The sequence below is a fragment of the Cavia porcellus genome, unplaced genomic scaffold (genome assembly GCF_034190915.1).
Source record: "Cavia porcellus strain 051 isolate PalLab524CR breed Dunkin Hartley unplaced genomic scaffold, mCavPor4.1 scaffold_10, whole genome shotgun sequence".
Taxonomy (NCBI): Eukaryota; Metazoa; Chordata; class Mammalia; order Rodentia; family Caviidae; genus Cavia; species Cavia porcellus.
This window is the reverse complement of record NW_026947493.1, coordinates 11,074,619-11,100,607: the sequence shown is the minus strand read 5'-3', so window position 1 is coordinate 11,100,607 and position 25,989 is coordinate 11,074,619. Positions and strand designations below refer to the sequence as shown.

Sequence of the window (25,989 nt, the reverse complement as noted above, 5' to 3'; positions counted from 1 at the left end):
GCTTTAGAAAATATTTGTGTTCAATAAGGTTTACTGAAGTGTGAGTTACAGGTTTTAACTTCAATGTTAATGAATCAACCATAAATATTGAAGTACTTTTTACTAAAAATGCAAATAAAACAATGTTATGTAGTGATTTACTAGTAAAAAATGCTCAGAGATATGCTCACGGGTATCTAACACTTTATCTCTCCTAGGAGAAATGGTTCAGTTATACTAAGGGTTCATAAGATTTTATTGAATGCTACTTATGCAAATGAAAATCAGCTGCATATCAGACACATGCGCTTCTGCTCAAAATCAAGTGTGTCCTCATCAACTGAGAAAATTTAGGTAAAATGGAGAACATTTTTCTATTAATTTCTCTGCTTACTTTAAAAATAGAATGTTGTTCTAAGGTTGTCTTAGGAAAGAATTTGTTTACCACATTCAAAATTGCTACCAACTGCAGTCTTATATTTTAAGATCTTTCCAACAGTTTTTATGCCTGCAATGTTCTTTTTTAAACTAAAAGGTCTCTGTAGTATGAGAATCCTCCCCTCTTGTTAGCATCTCACGCTGAGTAGCTGGGTATCATTGGTGGAGTATTTGCACAATACAGAAAATGCCTCCAGCCCAAACAACTCCTTTAAATTATGTTCCAGAGTTTTGTCGAAATAAATGAGATTGCTTTCACCTGTCATTTATGAAAAATTTCTCTTTTAATCAGTGGAATAATAGAAAAAATAGTCTTAAAAACTTATCATGATTTAAGATACTTATCATAACTATGTAGTTTAATTAAGTCATTAGTCTAATGACCTCTTCTACCACAACTTGTTTCATATCACATTCTCTTTCCTCCTCTACGGTCTTGCACACTCTTGTATTGGATGTGCCATTCCCAGCTTAACCTCATTATTTAAGACAGTTTAAAGGTCACTTTTTTTGAATGCCTTTTTCTAGTCACCATGTGTAAAGGAAAATTTCTATCACCTCAGTTATGCTCCAGATCTGTTTCTCTTTCTTAACACCAATTATTGTTTGCCAGACTGATTTCATTCATGTATTTCCAATTTCCGTTTGTCTCCACTTACCTTTGGAATATAAGCTTCAGGAAGTCAGAACCTTTCTCTGAATTATTCGCAGCTATATTGCTGATATTTAGAATAATGTGTGACCTGTAGGGAACATTCAATAAATACTTATTGGATGCATGATTGATCTGACCTAGTGCCAAGTAAATAAATACCTGAATTTGCAAAAAAATAAATAAAATTGCCACTGTAAAGCAAATTTGTAGTGCTTCACCATGACAGGTTACACATGTTGTACAGTAGACTATAATGCTACATGAATTGGAGAAAAGATTGGCTATTCTTATAGGCTAACGTGCTCTGGGAGTATATCTTTTAAGACCAAAAGCTTTATCCATTTTCATATCCTGGCCTCAAAGGAAGGCATAGAAATGTTGCAGGATGAAATTCTGGAAACTTTAGGAAGAAAACTCACTCTATTGCCAAGATGTGATTTTGCACATGGACAAGAAGTCCAGGTGATAGAGGGCACACTTAGTATTCACTGTTCATTAGTTTTAGATATTGGAACCTAGATAACTGAAACTCAACCTGAATCTAAGGATAATTACTCCGTGTGGCATTTTTCACTTGTCAAAATAAAAATGTTTTTTCAAGGATCCTATATTCCTTTACTTCATGGATGTATAATAAAAGTTACTTTTGCTACAGAGCAGTAAAAGAAAGATTCAAACCAGAGAACTCAAGAGTCTGATGGAACCTGTATAATGATCAGGATAGCCTTTATACTCAAGAATCAAGGTGAGTAGCAAACTTTAAAAAATACATAGATGGGGCTGGGGATGTAGCTCAGTGGCACAGCACCTGCCTGGCAAGTGTGAGGTTATGAGTTTGATTCCCAGTACCAAAAAAAAATAAATAATAAATAAAAATAGAATGCTCTTTTAGAACAGTCTCTATAGATGTAGACTTGCTTATTGTGAGAAATCTGGGAGAATCCAAAACATACTTTAAATTTTGTAGGTCTTCTCTTTTTTATCATGTTCTCCTTATGTTTTGATTTTTCTACTTTTGCATAATCTCAACTCTACATCTACAAAATAATTATTATTTAAGAAAATACTAACAAGTTGGCATTATAGTTAGTTGTCCAAGAAAATCATGCAACCTCTAAGCTGTTTATCATTTTCAATGTCAACTTTCATAGAATAAAAGTCTATGTAGAAAAGAAAATAATCTAAAAGTCAAATACTGCACTATTTTTCCATTTTATCTATTGTTCTGTAGAATAGACATTACAATGTGCAGAAATCAGGGGTTCTAGCTCGCTGTGCCTCTTAAAGCCTATCTTTCAATAAGAAGCTGAATTAAGGATTTGCTGAGAAAAAGCCATGCTTACTCAATGATACATCATTAAAGAACAAGAAGTGAACAAATAATTTACCACAAATTCAGCTACACACAGTTTTCTGAGAAAATTCTAATAACAGTAAATGTTTACAGAAAGTACTGATATAATTTGCATTTTTATCATTTTAGCTAACATTATTCCTAAACAAGGTAATATACCTAAGTGGACGCTGAACTCTAATATACTTGCTGAAAATTCAGTACTTGAAGAAAATGTCTAATGTGACATCTGAGTACCATATGAGAACTTAGACTTAATTCATAAGTAAATACAAATAGCTCACAGATTTATTTTTCCAACTGAAATGTCACAGAGAGTATTTTGAAAATACTAGTTTAAACTCAGCCTTTACACCTAACTGGATAAATATATGATCAATAAAGGAATCAAGATGATAAATTAAATTTCACTGTAGATGCTGTGGAAAAAATGTTATTCAACAGGATTTCCAGAAGAAATGCACTACAATGTGTATAATGATTAGTCTTTCTATTCTTTATAGAGTTTACAGAAAACACACATAGCAACACTTGAACTATTCAGTCACAAAAAGTATAACATTGCTATTTTATGCACCAATCTGAAATAGAATAAGCGTGAAAAAGTATTACTAAGAAAATTACAAAAGAATTATTGCATGTACTTCAATAAACGACTTCTTAAAGAAATGTGCAAATGCAGTGTATTTCTAATTTACTATATGCAGGCCAAGATATTATCAAAAGTTTGGACTCCATAAATATTTGTCCCTGTGAGATAAGGAGAAATAATTTCCTTTAAAACTTGTTGCACTCCAGATAGAGTGAAGAGGCCAATTAACCAGTGAGAAGAAACAAAACAAAACAAAAAACTTCATATGTCTAATAAGGCAAGAATTCTACATTATAAAATCTAAAATTGTTAATACTAATTCAAAGGGGCACTTTTCTTTTTTCCATTTATAGTAATTTTTATTAAGAGAACTCAAATATTTGTTTTCCGAAAGAAAACAGGCATATATTTTTTTTACTAAACAGAAATAAAATAATTTGAATTATATGGATCTCTCCATTACAATTCTCTCCTGATTTTAATTTTGGCAATACTGTCTCCTCTATTAGACATCACTTCTTTGAAAAAAGTTAATATTCTAAGGGACATGTTTTAAGACACAATAGGAAAACATACTTATTAAAAACATGAAAATTCAGTTTGAATTTAGTTGTTAATATTGAGACACAAAAGTGAATATCCCTTCAAAATCTGAACAAGATTCAAAGTAGAGCTCTTGGAGTGAATCATGAACAATTTACAAGCTTGTTTGACCCTATCTTAAATAGTTTTTCAGGTAAAAAGAGTATTGATATTGGTGAATTTAGTAAGAAAATGATATCATCACTTACTTCATAATGCTTGTCAAATCCTCTGGCAGAATTCTTAGTATTATTTTTGAGAAGATCACTGTATTTGTGTTTTAAAGATGTATTCAGCTAAAATGTGTCAAAAATAATTGAGTAATTAAAATTTCTGAAAAGACAGTTGCCTTCCAGGGCCTGAAGCAAATACAAAATATCGGATGTCAAAACACCATGAAAGAAAGAAAGAAAGAAAGAAAGAAAGAAAGAAAGAAAGAAAGAAAGAAAGAAAGAAAGAAAGGAAGGAAGGAAGGAAGGAAGGAAGGAAGAAAGAAAGAAAGAAAGAAAGAAAGAAAGAAAGAAAGAAAGAAAGAGGGAAAGAAAGAAAGAAACTTATAAAAGCCCTCAAAGTAAGCTACAGGAAAAAGTCAGAAGAGCACATAATACCTGCCACAAGGTTTCTACGTTTAGTCCTTATCTTTATCTTTTCATCACAGAAGGGAGAAATGAGAAGAGGAGGAGGTGTGGCGGTGGTGCCCCAGAGGCTGAGATGGTGCAGTGAGAGGGAAAGGTTGGCAGGAGGGGGGAAGTGTAAATATTGTCAGCATCCCTGCATGCTGGGGACATGTTTTGAAAAATGCATTAGGAGATTTCATTACTGTGTGTACCTCGTAGGGTACACTATGTGGTACAGTTTACTACAGGGCCAGGATGTGTCACAGAGCGTATTGCTCTAGGCTACAAATCTCGAGCAAACCTGTCCAACCTGCAGGCCACAGGTTGTATACATCCGACTTGTATGGGCTGCATATAAAATATAGAATCTAGTTTATGAATATAGGTAATAAAATTTCCTTTTTCCTTTTATATTTTATACTACATAGAATATGTTTTCTTCTATCTTTTATTTATTCTATTTTTTTTTTTTTTTTTGTCCTTTTAAGACGGGGTTTTGCTATGCAGTTCAGGCTGGCCTTGAGCTCACTTTGTAGCCCAGGCTGGTCTCGAACTCTCAACGATCCTCCTGCCTCAGCCTCCCCAGTGCTGGGATTACAGGTGTGAGCCACCACGCCCGGTTTTCTTTTATTTCTTCTTTCAGTTAACTGATCTTACATGAAATTTTGTTTTAAATATCATAAGGCACATCTTCAGAAACAAGTAACTAAACAATTAGCAGGACACTGAACTAGAGGAATTAAAAAATAAACAAAAGGTCTTTTATGTAGGAATATAGTTCAAAAGTAGAACATGTGCTAAGCGTATTGAAGGCCCAAAGTTTAACTTCTAGACAACCCCTTCAAAAAGTACTTATTACACAATCAAGAAGATTGATGGATAAACAATACTTTCTACAATCACAAAAGAGCTCAGATCTAAGTCTGATCTTTCATTCTTATTTTTTCAGATGGGACGAGTTATTTAATTTCTCCATACATTAATTTTTTCATTTGTAAAATGGAAATGATACTCTTATAAAATTGTTGTATGAATTAAATTAGATTATGCACAAAATACATTCAGCAGAGACTGGTATTTGCAAGTATAATTTTTACAAAGATAATCTAGGTACTAAGAGGTTCCACAACTTACAATAATTTGCTATTTTTTTAACTTGCTCAGTTAAGAAAAGTGTCAAAGAATTCCTATTACTGTGAAACAAGAGATATCAGGGAAATTCCACCTTTTTTACTTAGAAGATCCAGAAGTCTTTCTCACTCTCTGCTCGATGCCTGCAGTGAGGCATTGGTGTACTCAGATGGGATTACTCTATTGCCACACACTGAGTGCAAACTATGTCAGTTTCTTGCACACGTACAAGCAGAGTGAAGATTCCTGACAACTGAGTGAGCAGAAAAACCCTCACTCAACCCACGTGAACTTAGTAAAACTATATGTAAGTTATTTTTCTGATATTCAAAACCAAACTCAGCTTCTGACTTTATAGACCACCTACAATCATGTCTTGACTTAATTAATGAGGTATTTCTGATTTTATCTGTAAACTCAGCAGTAATTATCATGTTTCCTTGCTCCCCTCAAAGAATGTCACACACACTAATTTAAAAATACACTTTAAGTCACGTAAGTGAATCTAGAATCAGAGAAGCAGAGCTATCATTCATGACATCTTACTCCTGATAGGTTCATTTATTTATAGATTCATGCTACTGAGTATCTACTTGAATGTTAAAGAAGAATTTAAGAAACGGGATGATCACTGCCTTTAGATCAACCTTCAACACAGGACAATTTGAAAAACAGATTGCAGGCAAGGATCATTTATTTTCTTCCAAAAATTTAGGTTTTACTCCTCTAACCACTGAGAAATAGATATATAAAAATGAATGAATAGAAGGAAAAATATAAGCTATAGTCTTCAAGTTACCTAATTTAATCTAGAAAAGAGTAAGCTAGGAAGAAAACTTCTCAGAAAGTAAAATAATAATAATAATAATAATAATAATAATAATCCTGAATTTTTAAAACATGTTTATTTATATGGTTAAATGTTGCATGGAGGATGTAAAGTTGGAGCACATAAATTGGGATCTTGCCAGGCATGGTGGCACGTGTGTGTAATCCCAGCACTTGGGACAATGAGGCAGGAGGATTGCTCCAAATTTGAGGCCAGACAGGGCTACACAGCAGAACCCTCTCTTAAAAAAACAAATAAAAAATAAGAATTTCACATGTGAACACATCAAATTCCTTCTCAAAATTATAGGGCTCTATGATTGAAAAATAACTGAGATAACATGCATGTTTTTGTAATGAAGTACTGTATATAATTTCATTAATAATAAGGTTTATGTTGGCATTTTTTGAAAAAAAACCAAAAGGTATATAAATTATCTCATTCATAGGAGAATATTGATCCTTGATAGGCTCTATAAGAGCCACTTTATCTAGATTTATACATTTATTGGAGGACAACTATATGGTAGCACAATTATATGAGCAGAAATTACCATGTTAACTGTGACTTGAAAAAAAACATGAAGATCTTAAAACATTAGCACTCTGGGGATTTAGCTCGTTGGAATAAGTGCCTGCCTGAAAAGCATGAGGTCATGAGTTCGATCCATGGTATCATAAAAAAGAAAGAACACACTACGATCTAATATTATTAAATTCCAGTGGCAGAAGAGTGTCTACACAGAACATTTTCTATCGATTCAATGTAACAGGCTTACAAAAGAACTGGTATGCAGTGGACTGAGATCTGATCAAGAAAGGATCCCTGTAAAGGTAAAGTAAAGCTGGAGGTATAACCTCGGATATGCTGAGGAACTAGAAAGAGCTGTGTTATAGATGAATGCTATCATTCAAGAGAGGAAATAATAGGTGATAAATAACATAGATGTGTGTGTGTGTGTGTGTGTGTGTGTGTGTATGTCCCCACATGCACACACATGAAGGGGAAAGCTTTAAGCACATGTCCCTGAATAGAACCACCTTCACCAGGACCCCCTAACACATGACATACTTCAAATACATAACAATCAGATGACACAGTAACCAACTAATCAGAACTTGTCAGTGATCAATTAGCATGACTTCTACCAGTTTTAGGTACATATTATTCAAACATCAACTTTGCTCCAAGATGCCAATGTCAACTACACTATTAATCAACCACACTTTTCTGCTCCATATCTTCTCTTCCCTCCTCTAGAGTCAACCTGCACAAGCCTAAGAGAGTCTAATGAATGGGTTATACAATTTCCAAGGAAGGGATCTTTCACTGCAATCTATTGGGCCAAACTGGGCCTCGATTGGAAGAGCCAAAAATGGAAATTATGACATATATTATATAATGTATTGTATTATGTTATATTCAGTAGAAGATGGATCATTGTGGAACTCAGGTTTCTTCTTTCTTTTTCTTTCTTTCTTTTTTTTTTTTTTTTGAGAACTATAGAAATTAAAAGATCATTTTATTATCTAACATTGACCAAATAATGTCATGGGATTTGATCTAGATTTCATCCAAGTAGAAGGAAAAGACCAGCTCCATAAACGTGGGTGAGAACAGGCAGTTGGGCCAGGGGATGAGGAGTACTCATACAGTGGAACAGCTACAGTTATGGAATATTTAGGCGACAGAGTGGATATCTTCCAATTTCTTTTCAGTCACAGAACGCATACTTCAAAGGAAAGATGATGCAAAACCCAATGTGTAAAATAGATTGTCTCAGAGTTGCTGTAGTTGGGGGAAGCATCAGGAAGCAGAGGTGTGCTAGATGCTAAGGTACTGAAGCAAAGGACTTCAATGGATAGGATTCTGCATTCATAATTACAAATTGTTTTTCTCATTTGTGACATGATAATTCGATAGCTCCACAAGTTTTTCTGAGGAAACTTGTTAATGAGGCACCTCCTTTAAATGCATCCCAAAACCGGCTAGCTATCTTTCATATTTGAAAATGATTATGTGACTGAGATGAATCTTCATGTGAACCTACAATTTTCTGCAATAATTAGAATGAAAAATTTATAATCCAGATACAGGAAATAGATTGTCATTTAATTTTGTAGCTCTCATGCTTTAATAACTTCATTAATAGAATGATACTGATTTATTAAAAAAAACTTTAAACAATAATGTAGGAATGCCATGCATTCAGGAAGAAAGTGAAATTGCATTCTGTGGATACGAATTTTAAAATACGAAAATTCAATAGATAATCTTTCCTTTTGAAGGAGAAGTCTTAAACTTATGAAATGATCCACACTTTGCCTTCTCAATGCTTATGAGGTTTCTGTGATGTAAATCTTCTCAGTTCCCACATACAACCCTTTCTGCTAGCAATATGATATGATTAAAAAAAACAGACCTGACAATTAGGACAACTGGCCCCAATTCTGTCGTGTCACTCATCTCCTCAGTAACCATAAGCCAATTAATACTCAGTTTCCTTATCTATTGAATGGAGAAAAAAATTCTACCATGGTTATCGCATGGTGGTATGAAGAACAAATAAAAAACCTACTTGTAACAGAGAGCATTAGGAATTATTACACAAGCATACCACGTTATCTGGTCAGTGCAAGAGGTGGATATGATCTATCAGGTCATTTACAGCTGACATGCAGGACCACAGCTGCGCAGCTGTAAGCAGGACTTTCACATTAGTATACCAGGTCATGGTTTGTTGTTTTGCTTTATTTTGTTTTGCTTGGTCAAATAACATTGGTAACTTTATTATATTATAGAAACAGAGAAAGTAAACTATGGGAGACCTAACTCTAGAATATTTGCTTTAAGAGTGGCAGATCTCTCTGTTGCTGTTTTGTGCAGTGTAGAGGTTTAGATTGCGTACTATCACCAGCCCTCATTTGACTTTCGAAGAAATTGCTGATTTTCTTATCGCTGCACCCATCCTTACTGATGTGTCTGTTATTGTGAAACATTCCAGCAAGTTTATAGAGCCAAGCTTGGTTCCATACAACTAGAAAAGTCTTTCATTTCATGAAAGCTTTCAATAAAGCAATTTTTTTTCCAAGTTCATTCAGCACTTAAAATTCTAATCGCTTACTACGAACCATGCTGGGGACACGGCACACACTGAGTAACAGGTTCAGGGTAACTGCGCACCTGTTTTAGGTTAAATTCTTTCAGAAATAGTCTGACTGTGCGAAGAAACATGCAAAAGTGTGCATTTTTTACATGTGCTGTTTTTCATTGTGTTGAAATATTAAGAACTCTTTGTAACATTTTTATACATCTCAAAGTAGCATCATCGATTTCTCTATTCTATGATATTCATGTTAAATATTAACTACATATGAAGAAATAAAACAGTCATTTTAAGATATACAACTATCATGAAAATACAAAGAAAATCAACATGGCTAGTATTTTTTCCAAACACTTCAAAAACTGAAAAAATGTTATTCTGCCCTACCCAAATGATAGCAATAATATGGCAAATGTGATAGGTTTTGTTACTCACTCCAATTCTCCTTTAATGTATAACTTTCAGTGCCCACTTACAGTGTGGGAGCATCATTCCCTTACCTACACTGGTCCGTCACTTAGCTTAATAAACACAACACAAGTGAAGTCTTGAAAATCATTGTGCTATTGGGCTCACTTTATTCTACCTCTGCCGTCACCACAGGACCAGGCTCCGACTGGCATATCAAGGTGGTCATCTGGAACAGAAATGCAGCATGGAAGTTTCTCCTGACAAGCCATCAGGCAAGCCACCCTGGACAGAGCCTCTAGACAATCTGCATATGCATGAGTGAAAAACAGCACGTGTAAAAAATGCATACTTTTGCATGTTTCTTCGCACAGTCAGACTATTTCTGAAAGAATTTAACCTAAAACAGGTGCACAGTTACCCTGAACCTGTTGCTCAGTGTGTGCTGTCCCCAGCCAAGACTCCAGAGCAACTCATCTAAACCCAGTGTGACTTGTTATAACCTGTACATAACTAAAGCAACGAACAAGCCTGCACTAAATATAAAATAAAATCAGCCTTAGTTTTCATTTTATTTTACTATTAAGATGATCACCTTCAATTAATTTTGATTATCTTTAATTGTCAATTTCACTTGTTTCTCAAGTCTCATATACTCAATAAATTGGCTCCACAAAACTGAAAATGGACCAGAAAAAGGTTAATTATGAAGAAGCTGAGAGAGAAATACATTGAATGCAGGGTGTAATTCCTAGACAATTAGTTATAAATCTGCCTTTCTCTCTATCAATGCAAAAAGTATGTTTAACAGCTTTATTAAAGTATAATTCACATTAAAAAAAAGATGTAACATATTTGGGGAATACAATTTGAAAGTTTAAGAGATGCATTCACCCAAAACACTATCACCACAGTCACAGACTGATCATACATATCCATCATCCTCACAAGCTTTCAATTCTACTCCAGTGCTAAGCTTTGAGTCAGAAGCACTTGAAATTCAAGTTAGTGTGACATTATTCTACAGAGAGCTCTGAAATTTTTCTAATATTACCAAATTTCTGGGCTTATGATGTAGCTCTCAAGTGCCCAACACTAGTGGATTATGAGCCCCAAGGTTAAAAGAATTGTTTGATTACTTTATTCTAACAAGGGAGATAAATTACTGAATAATTCACAAATGCTATTTATTAAACATCGCCACTGTAACTTTCCACATTGAGTTTCCCTGGTGGCGTTTTCCTAAAAGCATAAAATTAGCCTGTTAACATATTATACTAAAGTCGAGCACAATCACTGAGGTTTTAAATCATACATTTAGTTCCTCATAATCTAGGTCATTTTTTATTTTGCTTTTTACTAAACACAGCCTGCTATTGTCAAAATCATGTGTACAAATTCCAAGCTCATTGCTTGCAAAGTATGTGATTTTGAGAATTTACTATATCTAACTTGTACTGTTGTAGAGATGCAATAAACCAAGTCAGACGAAAATATCAAGTGTATGGGGTTCATAGTTGCTTTTACTAAATGTCAATTCACTTCCCTCTTTCTTCTTTCAAAGCAAAAGGAGAGTAAAGTTGAATGAAGAGGGTAGTTGTCTGCAATTTAAAGGCAGAGGAAGAGCCCCCAGCCTTTCATAATAGCTTTGGAATAAAAGCCTTTTTAGGGTCTCTACTCTTTACCAAATAAGGACATTAAATATACAGGACAACAACAGAGACCCAAATTATTTTGATTTCAAGGTGTCTAACACATTGCATTCAGAGATATCAAACAGGGTTACACATCTGCTGGATTTCTGTTCTAATATTTGTATTACCAAAACTATGACAATTTTCCTCAGAAAATATCATAAATACTAAATTATAGACTAATTTTAAGAAATTTGGCTTTAGCAATCTGTGTAAAGCCAAAAGTTGTGCCAAATTCAAACAGCTGTGAAAAGCTTATTATGAAAGGAGCATAAAATTTGGTGAGAAAGAAGTTCCTTTAACAGAGACAGTAGGAGTTACAAATATAAAATAATGTACTTTTGTAAATATCTGTTTTTAGTTTTGACCCATTTCATTACACTGAACTCACAAAATTAATTTTTTCAATGTTTTTAAACTTGTAATTTCTCTAAAATGACAGTTACCAGAAAATAATTTACCAGAAAATGAAAATAATTATATTTTAATTATAAATTCACATTTTGAAGACATGATCCTAGCTGTATCTCTCTTATTAATATTCAAAAAACTGTTTCTTATTTTCTATAGTAATATTATTATTTGCCATTTCTATAAAGTAGTGTTTAGTTTCCCTCCACAAGGCATGGTATGATTAATTTGAAATTGCTGATATTGCCAATGAACTCTTCACTATGGATCATAAAAATTTTAATGTAAAAAAATTTTTATGGTCACTAAAGTAACTTATAAGTATATCAAGCTTACTTGAATAGAAGGCATTTTAAGTTCTACTTTTTCCCAAATTTTGCTACATTGAGAATATTTTTTAATTTATTTATGTTGGAAAGTATTTCAGTCAAAATACTTCACCTACCCTCTAATTTTGCCCCATTCACAGTAATTACCTTTAAAAAATTTTTGTAATACACTTATCACAAAATGTGTCTATAAAAATCCTGTTAATGTTGTGACAAATTTACATGCTACACAATCAATACTTAAATTCATCCATAAAAAGAAAACATTCCACCAAAATATTCTTCCAGGTTGAAATATTTAAAAGGAAAAATAAAGATTCCAAAAATTAAATTTGTCTGCAATTTATCATTGCTTACTTTTTCTTCTTTGCCTACATAGTAATATATTTCTATGCCCACTCATCTGCAAGTTTTGTTTAAAATAATTGCTATACGCAAAAATGTTTAAGGACAGCAGTTTTTAGTATTCTAAATAATCAAAATGATTTGATTCAGTATATTTAAATAATGTCAAATTTTTTTTAAATAGTAAAAAAACTCATTTAGAAAAAACCAATAACTTTGATACTTAGGTTGTTTATCCTGTACTAAGGCTTAGACATTTTAAAATCCTGACTATGGCAGGCATAAAAAAAGAGAAATTCTGCACTGCCATGACAAATGTTTGTCTGCATTTAACAACATAAATCATTTAGTGTAATGACTGTAACTAATTCTTCATGCATAATTTAATAATTTTGACTGCAGCTTCTATAGTAATTGATAGGACATTATCATTTTTTGGAAAAATATTGAAGTATGTGTGCAGGCATACAGAGTCCAAAAACATTTTTACTTAATAGATTTTTTTATAAGTTTAATAAAATGGTTTTCAGTATGACACTGTGTTCTATCAAAATTTACATGTCTTGTCGCCACAAAAATTAGCAACCTTTTATTTTTAACTGAACTTACAGTAACATACACATTAACACATTTTACCTTCTATAAAATGAACTTTAAAAAGCTTTCATTTACTAAGATTAATTAGATTTTCTACTAGAATCCTTAATGGCATTAATATTGGCAAAGTTTTACTAAAGAAACAATACATTGACCATTACTGAATCATTTTTTCTACATGAACAAGAAATAACTAAAATAAAAAATGAACAAAATTTCCAACAAACGCCCAACAAATTTTTAACAGTAAAATAGAAAAAAAGCTGAACAAATTATGAAATAATTTAAGTGAAAGAAACTACAAAAATGATACACAATGTGTGATTTCATTAATTACACATCTAAATAAGCAGAGCAACAAGGAAAGAACACATTACTATTTGCACAGTACTGGAAGTGAGGAAAGAGATTAAGTTTCTGGGGTAAGGACACTGCTGTTATCTTGGTGATAGTTACATGACTGCATACACTGAAAAATTCCTTGAACTGTATACTTAGAGTGATATTTATTGTATATAAATTATGTATTTATAAACCTTACAATACTCTAATGAATGAAATTTATTTAGGAGAGATTTTAATCTGTAAAGAAAGGACACCCTTCAAAGAATACAGCCTAGATACCTTCTACGGAATCACCCATCATCATCATTTCTTTTAAAATCAGAAATGCATTTTTTAAAGTTCAAGCTTCAGCCTAAAGGGGGTTGTGGTTGTGGCAGTGGATTTATGTAGTCTGATTTTAATGTATTCAGTGATACTGCTTCAAATGGGCATTCGTGATTCACAGATATCAACATTTTCCCAGTTGTACATTCATCATTAACTTTCTTAAGAAATGGGAGTTTAATACTCCATTAACTACATTTTTTCATTTTTGCGAGTTCATTATGCTAAAAGGGTTTACTGTAAAAAAATTTAAATGCCAATAGTATAAATATGTTCAATATGTATTTCATATATATTTAATCTATAATTTTCCATAATTGCTACTGCCTTTACTAACTTATAGCCTAGTAGCATCATGCCTCTCATGGGTAATAATATTACTAGGTTGCAGTGTTTATGTTGCTCTAGGAAAGGAGATATAATTATAGATGTAGATATAGAGGATTTGTATCTCAAAAAGGTTAGTAAAAAAATACGCTATTGCTAAGTTTCACTGTATTCACTACACAGGCAGCTAAGTGAACACTAGAGAATACGATAGTCCAAGCTGTAAGTAACTAGAGGTCTACTAATTAAGTCTGGCTTTGTTTTAATGCAACAGTTAAAGAGTACTTCAGAGACTGAGGATTTAGCTCAGCAGCATAAGTGCCTGCCTGGCAAGTGCAAAGTTGTGAGTTCAAACCCTGGTACCAAAAACAAAAAAGGAGTATTTCACTAAAATATGAAAAATCTGGCATAAATATGGAAAAGTGTTTCCCCCACCAAATTCCAGTAATACTCATAAACAAAAAGTGAAAATAAATGCCAATATTATGTGCAATATATAAACCTACTCTGTATGTATATATATGTGCACACATATACACAGATATATAATTTTTATTTAAAAATGCAAATTTAGGTTAATATAAAATCTATTGAATTCATTGTATTAATTGATTCAATAATAACCAAAGAATGTTTTAGACAGATGATGAAAACGAAACTGGTAAAAGTGATTACCAAAATGGGAATACATGACAAACTCTCTTAATGTAGATATTATAGATAATATTCATCCTCCCAACTAAAAGTCAGAAAATATTTAATAGGAAAAAAACCAGCAAAACAATTTACAATCAATCAAGTTATAAACAGAAAGGGTTTTCTTTATGGTTACCTTTTTTAACGTATGTAAAATAACACAAGGCAATTTTAAGAACAATAGTAATTCCTACCTGAAAACTTGAACAAACCACTTCCAAAATTATTATAAAAAGTAGGAAAAAAGCCAGAAAGGTGGTTGGTTAAAAAATAATAACCTATAGAAGTCAATTTAAAAAGCTGACTAAATTTAAGAAACGGCAGAAGAAAAATTCTATTTTACACAGCAATTTCAAAAATAACCTTACTAGGAACAAAGTTAACACAAAATATATAAGAATTTATTGAGAACCCTCCAAAAATATGTAAAAATAGAAATTCTTGGAGAGGTCAGAGACAGGAATTTCAACATCCTAAAAGGATCATTTTACCTACATAACATTTCTTTAAAAATACTATTAGGATTTTTTAAACTAAATTATTTAACACTTAAATTCTTAACGACTTCTAAGTAAGTACAGTTAGCCAAGAAGATTTGGGGGAAATAATGTGGAATGAAAATTTTAAGACATATTATGAAATGCCTGTATTGTGGTACTGACATAAAAATAAAAATAAAAGACCAGTAACAAGAAGTAGGGAGATCTTTCTCAAATGGGAAACACACCAAGAGATGGTGAGAGGAGGAGAAAAGGGGATTTTAAAAGGAGTTAAGATATGTTATAAGTCAACTGTACACAAGCAATGTAAACATAATTTACTCTAAGCATGTCTAATATAAAACATAAGTAAATATAATAGGAAAGGGTAAAAACTACAGAAAATTTACACAGAGGAATATAGAATATGAATGCAGCTTAGATCATCATAGATAAATTGTTGAATTGTTAGAAAAACAGAAGAGGAATTTAAAAAGGATAGATTTTGATACATTAAACTCAATAGATAAGGTCATAAAATTTATTAATGGAGAAAGAAATTGACTATACAAAATGAAACTATTATACAACACATAGAATTTCTTTTTCAGTACAGGGGATTGAACCTAGGGTCTTCTATATGCTAGGCAAATGTTCTACCTCTAAGCTATTCCTGCAGCCCAGGGATACAGTTTAAAACTACTTTCAAACTAGGAAATCCTGGGCAACCCACTTGGGATTCCTTCTGTCTCCCAAACAGAAGCTTTCTTTCTCTCAGTAAATATTTCTGCTCTTAACCTCTGTTGTTCCTAAACTTCTTTCTTCGATTTTAGAGAACATGAACTCATATCGGACATCTAGCAGGTTGGGAATTTCATTCCCCTACGGCATTTGGTGGTCTTCCATCAAGACAACTGAGAGAGACTTAAATAACAGAGACATAATTAACAGACTTAAAGCTGTACACCTACACAAGATTAAACAAACAACAACAAAAGCCTGGTATCTATACAGGGCCTTTTTACAGAACCTCTGCAGAATATTCTTGACTGGCAATCAACAACCACAATCCCCTTTAGCCTGAAGAAGCCAGATGAGTCATCACCCACTGGAACCTCATGGCAGTTTGGTTTACTTCTGCAGAAAGGGAAATGTTACAGGAAGCTGAGTTAGAAATATTATAGGCAGTCAGACAGAGCTGGTCCCTCAAAGGAGATATTACAGAAAAACAGATACCTTGCAACTCTGGAGAAGACAGACACTTCTTCTGTGGGCCAGACTACAAGATAAAAAGTAAAACAAAAATAATAATAATAAAATAAAATAAAATTTAAAAAGTAAAACAAATGCAACCATATTCAAAGTATAAACATCAGGGATTGATATTCTAAATAGATATGGATCACTTTAAGGAAGCCAGGAGTCACCATCCCAAACCCTACAGAAAGAGTCACTGCTCCATAAGAATGCCTGCTTCCTGCATGGCTGGCTTCCCCATTTGTCCCTGATTTGGTCCTTTTACCTGAACAGTTACTCTTATTGGTTGATCACAGTTCGGTTCCATCTCATTCCTGTCTGCCTTGTGAGTTCCCAAGTTTTCTCACCGTGAACCCATCTCATCTCGTGGTTTTGCTCTATAAGTCTCTAGAAAAGACATTCTTTGGCAACCCACTAGGGACCTCTTCTGTCTTACTCCCAGACAGACACTTACTTTCTCTCAATAAATATATTCTGCTCTTTAAAAAAAAAAAAAAAAGACAGAGAGATAGAAGATAGACAAAAAAATAGGAAATCTCTCTTATGTATGACATGAAATAGAGAAATTTAACCAGAAAGTTGGTTAGTTCATCTATATATGAATCAAAAGACCAATCAAAACTGGCAAGACATAAGCAATTCACTTTACCATGAAAGTGTTCCTTTTATATAATGTGGAAAGTGGACAGTGTCTACTTCTTTTCAAACCGAGTATTTAGTATTTCACATCTGAACTTCTTACATAGAGCTTTCATTCTAGAAAATCAAATAAAACATGATCAAACATAAATGTTCTAATCTCAATTCCACTTAAGTTTAATAGCTGAAGTAAGAAACTCATCTGGACTGCAAATACCATGTGGTCTACCCAAAAGACTTCAAATAACAAAAGAAAACCTAAAAAGCAATAGCCAGCTATGGCTTAGATTTAAGAGTTGGGAAGATATTTATGGTTATTTATTCCTGTAAGTTTATTGTACTGAAAAAGTACATGATTTCCATTGAAAGATGTCAACAGTACCTAATACTTGAAAATGTGTTTTTTCCCAATAAAAGCAAATTGAAAATAAGCAAAAGGCTTTCAAACAAAAACCCCTACGTGGTAAAATTAGTGATGTCACTAAAATTGCTGTGAGAATTAGAATATCTTCATAGGGAAATTAACTTCACAAGAAAACACAAACACATATGCTTGCACACACTAATGTCAGCAAATTCTAAGTATCAAACTGGCAAAGAAAATTGATTTCTTTATTTTAAAAAATGGACAGTAGATTTTGAAAAGCAAAACTGCTTTGCCCTCTGAATGTATTTAGTACTGTAGTTCCAAACATGTCTTCAGTGACAATTTAAAAACTCTCCTTGAGACAAGTACTTTAAGCATAATATGGCAAAAGAAAAAAATCAACATATCAGAAATGGCTGCAAACATTAAAGTATAAATCCCTTTTGAAAGAGTAAAAAACTGGAAATGAGATCACAGATTAACTCAATCTGATTATTCTTGTTACACAGTTTGAAAGCAGTCATGCAGTAGGAAAATCACAGGTTACAGTTGAAAAAGATCATAGGCCATGGTTTTGTCAATTTTAATTTAGAAGGAGGGTGTTGCTGCCATCCAGCCAGATACAGGTTGTGGTAAGAACAGGTAAAGCACCAGTGCATAGTGTAGACACACTCAAGATAGCAGTCACTATTACCACTAGAATCTAATTAAAGAAACTGGTGCGTTAACCGTATGAAAATAAAAACTCATCTACCACTATGTTTCAAAATTATGTCTCACTACATAATCTTATATAAAGAGAGAACTAGTTGCCAATGAGGGGAAATAAAGTTTTTTAATGCACAGTAATGACTTTGAAGGAACTTGAAAATCTTTTTACTTTTACTTAAGTATATATTGAGCAGAGACTTTGTGCCAAGTGTAAGTCTAAAAAATGAGAATTAAAAAAAAACACTCTTAGGGCTTTAAAGAGGCCACAGTTGAATGTTGTAATATGACAGCACAAAACTGCCATTCTTGTAAGAGTTTATGCAAGGAATGGATAAAGTCTGTGAAAGCAGACTTGTCACCTAACTCTACCTACTCCTCACCTTAGGTTACCTTTGAATAGATCTTGAAGAACAAAAAGAAACTTTGTCTTCAAGTTAAATAGAGATCAACAGTCATGAATGAACAGGGGATTTAAAATATGTAGGTCTGTACTCTTTTTTTGGAGATGTACTTTCGTATCATTTCTTGAACTCTATTTGACTGTTTAAATTACTGAGAAGATTCTTCAGTTGCTCTAGTTGCCAAATTTGAACAATGCTATGGGTAAATTTGAAGTCTCATCCATTTCATACGTAGGCTCTGTTTATATCAAAATGCATTAAAAAGTTGGTATTTAGATGATATCAGCCCACACACATTGTCAAGGTGCACTCTGCTGAGTCCTCAACTCTATTTGGCATCAGTAATAATTCTGCCCTTTTGCTGCTGGTGTTTCTTCAATAAATTCACGAGCACCTAACCTTAACACATCCTCAATTCTTTTTCATCACCACAGATGTAATTCTGTAGTAGAACTTAGGAGTCAACAGCCCTAGAGGCGAGTTCTCAGCCATGCAGTAAGAAATAAATATTTTCCTTTCCTAGAAGAAATTTAACTCTGGGGAAAAATAAGACATTCCTTAGAAAATAAGATAGCAATTCCACTGGATTCTATGGGACCTGTGTCCATGTATAAAAATATAAGAGATAAGGAGACACTTCCTAAGAGTCAAGGTTTTTCTGGGTTATGCTTACAGCGTAGAATGGGAAGGCTGAAAGTTTTTACATCAGGCATACAGGGCACCATACTTCTTCTCAAGTCAGGAATCTGTTACCTCCAGCATCTGACAATAACGAAGTGGTCTGGCTTTACTGATGCTCCGTGCCCAGCCTAACTAGTTTCCATTGTCTTCTCACCTCTTTCCCCAATATCAAATGTTGCAGATTTTGGCAAAGTAAATGGAATACTTCCTATTATATATGAGACAAAGATTTCTATTCAGAAGTCATTTAATTTATAAAGACCTCCCAAAGCATTTCCCCATAGAAATTTTTCTTCCCACATCCAAATGTACCCAAATTATGGTAATGTGTGCGTATGTTTAATTGCCACCTTTGAGAAAAGGTACGATATTGTCATGAATACCTATGATTGCACCACTTCGGAAGGCTGAGGAGGTAGGATTATAAATTTGAGCCCAATCTGGGCAATTTAGCAACTTAATGAAATCTGTCTAAAAATAAAAAAGGGGGGTTCCAGTGGCTATAGCTCAGAAGGCAGTCCTGAGTTCAATCCCAACTACCCAGAAAAAAACCTGTTTAAATATCAAGAAATCTTTTATAGACTTCCTTTTATGTAAATAGGAACACAGTACCAAAAGACTGATATTAATACTCTGAAAATATTCCTGTATCTCTCATTTGACATCTAGATCAGAAAATTAAGAATAACTATAGCTGACTATACCAGGTTTAGTCATCACCAGATATGAAGAAATACTTCAGTAAATTGGCACCTAAAGATTTCAGATATAAACTCAGCAAAGGAACCTGCATTCTGAACTATAGAATGTGCTCAAAATATTTCATACAGAAGAACAAGTATGAAGACACCAGCTTTTGTGTAGTGTACAATAAGAGTATAGAGAGAGCAACAGTGGCAGAAAGAATTCTAAGGTGGATCCCAGGATTGTACCCTTCTTGTGTATGCACCGTGTGTAATTTCTTCCCTGCCACATGGAGGAATGTAAGATGTGGTGGATGTAGCGGAAGTTAAGGGTGTAATTAAAACTCATAAAGAGTTGACTTGGAATTTTCCAAAATGGAGACCATTATGAGTAAATCTGACTTAATCATGGGAATGCTTAAAAGGTAGACCCTAACCTGTCAGGCTCAGAGAAGTGCGTTTTCTCTTATGACAGTGTATATAGGAAAGACCACGTAACAAAAACCTGAGGGCAGCCTCTAATGGATGAAATAAATTCATAGCTGTTCTCATAGCAAGAAAACAGGAACCTCAGTCATGAAACTGCACCTCTGCCAACAACCACATGAAGTTAGAAGAGGACCTGGGGCCTCACATGACAACACAGCCCCAGAAGCCAACTTGTTTACAGTCTTTTGAGGCTCTATGTAGGTAATCCAGTTTATCCATGCCTGGATACTTGAATTAAATAAAACGTGATAGAAAAAGCCACAGGGTTTATGACAATTTACTATTCAGAAATGCAACACTAATCTGATGTAAGAACCTAGTTTCTAAACAAAAGAGAACAAAGAGACTACCAGTAGCATACAAAACAAACCATCAAAATCTTTACAAATTTCTATTAGTTTATTAAAATCTTCCTCTAGAAAAGCAGATATTTCCTTGAATGTATTTATGCAAAAGGCTTTTATAGGCAGGCCCGTATCTAATAGAGCTCATTATTTTTCATTGACTGAATGCCTTTGATGACATGCTCCAAACCACAGTTCGGCAATGACTTAGGAAGTACTCCACCATCTGTTTATTCTTCCCCTTTTCTCCAACGTTACATAGTTACCTGTTTCCATATCTTTCTAATGTTAAAGAGATTTACGTACCATAATAAGAGCACAAAGATGAAAAGTGACTGAGAAGTTCCTCTGTAAAGGAAGCATTTCAATTTTAACAAACTTCCTTACACACTGGTGAGAAGGCTATATAAGTATACATAAAATATATGCAAATCCTAGTGAGCTTCTAAACCAGTATCATTTTAAATATTTTAATGGGCATGTCCTTGATGGAGTACACTGGATTACAAACTTTCTTTAAAACTTAAATCTTGTCTTAGTAGCTTGAAAAGGGAAAAAGTATTCTGGCCAAATTCTAATATGGCCAGGAAATGTAGGCTAATGCACCATTACATTTGAAAATGGACATTTGCCTCTAAAAGTTTTATGTCTTTCAAAAAAGAAAAGTGTGTTTTTCCCAAATGGTACCTCGTAACAAATATTTGTACTAGAATTTTATTCTTAAAATATGTACTTGTGTATTTTATTATAATTTTTCTTTTTTCAGATTAATATTCATGTACTTAACATAAAAATCTACTCAAATATTTTTGAATTAATTGAACATTTTTCTAAAATGATCTATGTAAGACTGAACTACATGTAAGCTATGATGGTAAAATTATGTGGGTTCATATCTGTCCTAGACTGTTTGAAGTGAGTAATGTCACATGTAATGATCCAAAGAAATTCATTGAAGTTACTTTTCTCCTTAACTGAGATGTAGATATACAGCATTTGAGTGTTTCTTGGGTTTTGTTTCGCATTGTTCTTCAATCAAACACAAACTAGAACATACTTTGAGTAAATTTATCTCAGTTACAATTTTATACTTAGATATACTTTCCAATAATGTTTACAAATTATATTGCTTATCAGAAAAAGTTTTAACTAAGAGTCCACAGTTGCCTTTCTGTCCTGACCAAGAGCTCACTGAATAAATATTCAAAGGAAAATATATTATATTATGTAAATCAATAAAGTATAACTGGGTGATACATACATTAACTTCTTTGACGTTGTTCTGATACTCTCACTACAGAAAAATTAGTAAGATTATGTGATATGCTTTGATATGTTCACATATTTTGTTTTTTCTGGGAAGAATTTTAGGTGAAGTCTTAAATTGTCTTATTTTCCATTATGCTATTAAGTCAACAAGGATAATATTAATGGTACATACACTGATTAGACGAATAATAGTCTGCCAAGATTACTGTTTATTTTCTTATTTTTATTAGAATTGTTCAATATAAATTAAAAAGAAAGAAGCATGACTATAAAATACACCTCATAGAGTAGAAAACACACAAAGTCAACACATTATATGTTGAGTCTACTAATCATATGCATGTCAGCATAGTTTATATGTGAGTGGGCAGAAATTTTTAGAACTTAAAACCTACAAATAGTTTTACCTTACAAATTAAAATAAATACTATAAAATTAAAGAGAACAAATGCTCATAAGGAGTTTCCAAGGTAACTAACAATACCATGTAACATTGTGTCAATAAGAAAATATGCTAATAAGATAAATTAAATATTTAGCAGGAGAAATGGTTTGTCTGTGATTTTAGATATAGCAAACTTGTGGCTAAAAGTTTGCTTAAGGTTTTTTCTTGAAGTTTCACACTATTCAAGTCATCACACAGTTTTTAAAAAGCAAATGAGAAAGGTGAATCCATTTTCACTGAGTGAGGATTCTTTGAAGGAACAATAGTCATTAAATATTTTAAACAGAATCTTGCCAAAATCAACCTTTATGTTACTAATCATTACAAAATGTGCTTCACCAATTTTGGGATTCCATGAAGGCAGGATCTCTATAGGAATGCTAAGGGTCTATAAAGCACAAGCCATACATGGCTTCCAAAAGAATTTTAGAATGTTTTCTTGTACTAAACATTGGTGTTTGATGTGATTTTCTCAAATAAGGATTTAAAACTTCTAATCTTCTACTTGTTAATGATCATGTGTTGCTAAAAATAGAAAAAAAGTGATTCACATGACATCCATCTCTCCCTACATGAATTTCTGTGTAACATTTTTGATGAGAATCAGTAAGAGGCCAAGATAAACTCACACTGACGATGCAAATCCCCTTTATTAGCAATGATATTTAAATGCACCTCTGCAGCAATTCCCAGGGTTCTGCTTGGATGATTCAGTACACACTGCACTCCACTCTACTTTAAATGACAATGAGATAATTACCATTTTCCAATTACCTCATCTTCAAGAATCGCATTCAAAATCAATATGTAGAATGTTTTGGTTTCCAACATTCTCACCGAATTACTGTCCACATGAAACTGATCAGTTTCTCATTAATAAATGATAGTACCCACAATTGTGTGTGGTTAAAGACCTCAGTGGTGACTTTGGTGGGCCTGGAGGATGGTAGTAGTGCCAATGGCAAGGACTTGAAGTTTTCCTGTAATATATTTTCTCATTATTATCTCCAGAAGCCAGATACCTAATAGCAAAGCCTACTTCACTCATTCTCTCCAGTTCAAGACAAATATAAATGGGGAAAGAATGAAGTAGACTGGTGACAAAATCATGACAGAAGTGACCAAAGAACCTCATTCATCCATGATTAGGCTGAACGTGAAAGGTAAAATATGAAGAAAATCAAAATAAGTACTTCATTTCTGTTCCATATAAACTTGCCCAACTATTTCCAAACATAAGCAGCCAAGACCCGCTTCCCAATATAATAAAAGCATGTATACAGACTACGGGAGTGGAAATAGAGTTAGATGTACTATTTCATATCAGCACAAAGATATACACAGTAATATTGAGAGCAAGGCTACTTGAAACACTGAGAAAGCTTTTACAGGAGACAAGAGTTATGTGGTTCTTGAACAATAGACACAAAAAGGGAAGAGAACACACAGAAGCAGCATAAGCTTTAAAAGAAAAAAAAAAAGGTAGCTATTCCTAATAGAGCCGACCGTGGGCATTTGTTAGGGCGGGAGTAAGCTCCTATTTATAGGACTGAAACCTACTGAGGAGATGCCCCAGCAGCAGAGTTTGAGAAGCCTGACAGAGGGGATCTGACCGTGGTCCTGAAAGAGAACCATTTGCAGAGAATTCTCAGCCTGGTTCACTCATCCTCACACCATTTCCCCCCACTAATATTGATCCAAGAGAAATGTTAAAACTTTATTTCACGATCAAGTCAGTCTTTATAATATCCAGCTCCTCCTTGATAAACAGTCTGTCGTGGAGTGTTTAGGCGGGCTATACAACATAAAAAGCAGAAAGGAAGGTTCTGATAAACTCACACTTAGAAGACTACAAAAGCTCACACTTATCAATCTTGATTCTACTCTACATTTCCTAAACTCAGATAGGAAATCATGCCTATCACATAAACCTCTCGGAATGAAGCTCCACTAAAGAACACTCCAAATTCTCTCACCTGATCCACCCAGGCTTGAAACTCTAGGAAAATAGGGTACACAGTATCCTTTAAACTACAACCAGTTCCCTGGAAAGGCACCAAGTACACAAGCTTCATGGTGAACACACGCGGCGTGTGTCTTTCTTAGGCTGCTTCCCAGCTTTTACAAACCCAGGAAGTGGAGAGAACCAACTACACCAATCCAAAGTGTTAATTGTACACCGAATCACTAGAGGAAAAAATAAATCTCCGCACAAAAGACACCTTGTCAAAGGAAAAAGGGAAATTCATCCTGCTGGCTCAAAACTGAAGGTGGGATTAAAAGTAATGTGTAAGAAAGGAGAAAAAATTTCTCCGAAAAGACCATGCAACTCGCCCAGGTGTAAGACTTACGTGTTCCGTCAAAACGGGTGGCGATGGTGTCCAGGAAGGTGTTCTGGGGCGCCAGTAATCCTTTCATAACCGGCATTTTTCCAGCCTGGTGTGAAATTCTCCATCAAAGTTTGTCCAGAAGGATGGCTCACGAGCAAAGTGCCAGGAAGGGAGAAGGGGCGTGCAGCGACGGCAGCGGAGGGCCAGGCGGGGAAGCGCAGGACGCAGCAGCGAGGCGGGGAAGTCCGGCTGCCGCCGAGCAGGAGCAGCCGCGCGCTCCGAGCCGCCCGCACCTGGGGCTCGCCGCCGCGGGCTCCTCCGCCCGCCGCTTCCACCTCCGCCAGCTGCCGAGCCCGCCGGCCTCGCCCCCACCGCGCCCGCCAGCCGAGCCCGCGGTGGCCTGGGGCGCCGCGTCCTGACCCGAGCCGGGGGTCGCCGGAGGGAGGCGCCTGACCTGGAGGCGGCGGCGCGCGGAGCCTCCGGGTCTCCAGGGGACGCCGAGAGGCGCGGGAGAGCGACGCCCGCCCCCCGGGAGCCAGCGAACAAAGACCCCTTTGTTCCCGCCCGGCCCTCTCCCAGGGAGACCGGAGTCCCGTGGGTGTGGTGCAGTCAGTCGGAGGGAGGAGACAGGTCGCCGCAGGTAACCGGCCTGGAACTGGCCCGGCGCGGGGGAATGGGGGCACGTCTAAGGGAGCGGAGGCGGCCTGGCTCAAGGGGAGGTGGCCCCTTTCCGGTGCACCCGCCTTTGTGAGTCCCAGCGACAGGGCCAGGCAGCTCCAAGTTGCACCCGCCCGTCTCACCAGTCACTGGGGTCTATTTAGCTTGGGAATTGGCCCAAAGCGCTGGCGTCCTCAACCTCGATTTCCCGACCTCAACCCAAAGTGCAGTTATGGTCACCCTCCCCTAGTTACCAGAGCCCCCTGCCATCACCGTTCCAAACTAAAAAATAAAAAGCATTTTTAATGGAAATGGATGTTCTCCCACACTCCTGTGAAATGTGAATAAAGCATTTATAGAAAAGTTTGCTTTTATTGATTTGCAAAATAGCATGTAAGTAAAACACTAACGTTTTCTTGCAAAAATAGCTTCAATCGAAATTTCCCAGCCGCCTGCCCCTCCTCTGCTCCGATGGCAA

General features: G+C 34.8%; 1 protein-coding gene across 1 annotated transcript in view; it reads right to left on the bottom strand.

The window, feature by feature from the left end:
- Positions 1 to 25,330, bottom strand: part of Kcnh8 (potassium voltage-gated channel subfamily H member 8) — a 356,910-nt gene extending 331,580 nt beyond the window's left edge. The window contains exon 1 of the mRNA XM_063256994.1: positions 24,876 to 25,330. Coding sequence (XP_063113064.1) covers positions 24,876 to 24,951 — 76 coding nt within the window. The 5' untranslated portion in view covers positions 24,952 to 25,330. The remainder of the gene's footprint in view (positions 1 to 24,875) is intronic.
- Between the last annotated feature and the right edge of the window lie 659 nt (positions 25,331 to 25,989).